General features: G+C 45.7%; 1 protein-coding gene across 1 annotated transcript in view; it reads left to right on the forward strand.

Moving 5' to 3' along the window:
- Positions 1 to 950, forward strand: part of LOC111820491 (phosphoinositide 3-kinase regulatory subunit 6-like) — a 13,056-nt gene that overhangs the window by 1,539 nt on the left and 10,567 nt on the right. Inside the window, exon 3 of the mRNA XM_023730988.1 lies at positions 67 to 248. Within this exon, the coding sequence (XP_023586756.1) occupies positions 67 to 248 (182 nt within the window). The remainder of the gene's footprint in view (positions 1 to 66; positions 249 to 950) is intronic.

A 950-nucleotide genomic window follows, 5' to 3' on the forward strand; every position in this document is an offset into this window, starting at 1 on the left:
GGTGCCCCTCTCCCAGCAGTCATTCTCATCAGCCCCCTTCTGCCCCACCCACCTCTGCCCTCAGAGTGTTCCTCTTCGTGGATCCTGAGCTGGTCTCCGCCTCCGTGTGCAGTGCCCTGCTGCTGGAGATCCAGGCGGCTCAGGTGCAGCAGACACCGGAGGCCTGCATGCGCCACGTGGTCTCCCACGCCCTGCAGGCCGCCCTGGGGGAGGCCTGCCACTTGGCTGCTCTGCAAAAGAAGCTGCAGGTAATTGCTTTCCCAGCCCTTGTCAGTTCCAGTCGAGCTCCTTGCACACCCACACCAAGCACTCCCTCCACTCATCTTTCCTCTTCTGTTTCATACTGCCTATTTCTCCTAAAATAAAAAATTCGTACATATTCACTCAGGAAAATCTGAAAAAACGCAGATAAGCCAAAGAAGAAAATCAAAATCACTAATAGTCCTTCTACCCAAACATAATAACAATTAACATTTTTAGGTATATAATATTTATAATGATGACAATGATAATAATAATCGCCACCACTTCCTGATTGCCTGTTATGTTCCAGGCACTGTGGTAAGCATTGTACATGTATCACATTTTTAAATTCTCACCACAACCCTGTGAAATTGTCTCCATTTACAGATGGGGAAGATAAGGCACAGAGAAGTTAATAAGAAGTGACTGAGCCAGGATTTGAACCCAGATCTATCTGAATTCAAACTTATGGTCAACTGTTTTCCAGTCCCTCCACTCTTTTTTTAACAAATTGAGATATCAAGCTCTACATTTACCCTGCAGATATAGTGTTTTAGTTGTCTAGTGCTGCTGTAACAAAAATACCTCAAATACTTGGCTTTAACAAACATTTCTCACAGTTGAGGAGGCTTGTTGTTGCTGTTAGGTGCCATCAAGTCAGCACTCATAGCGACCCTATGTACGACAGAATGAAACACTGCCCGGTC

Source organism: Trichechus manatus, unplaced genomic scaffold (genome assembly GCF_000243295.1).
Source record: "Trichechus manatus latirostris isolate Lorelei unplaced genomic scaffold, TriManLat1.0 scaffold00040, whole genome shotgun sequence".
Classification (NCBI taxonomy): Eukaryota; Metazoa; Chordata; class Mammalia; order Sirenia; family Trichechidae; genus Trichechus; species Trichechus manatus.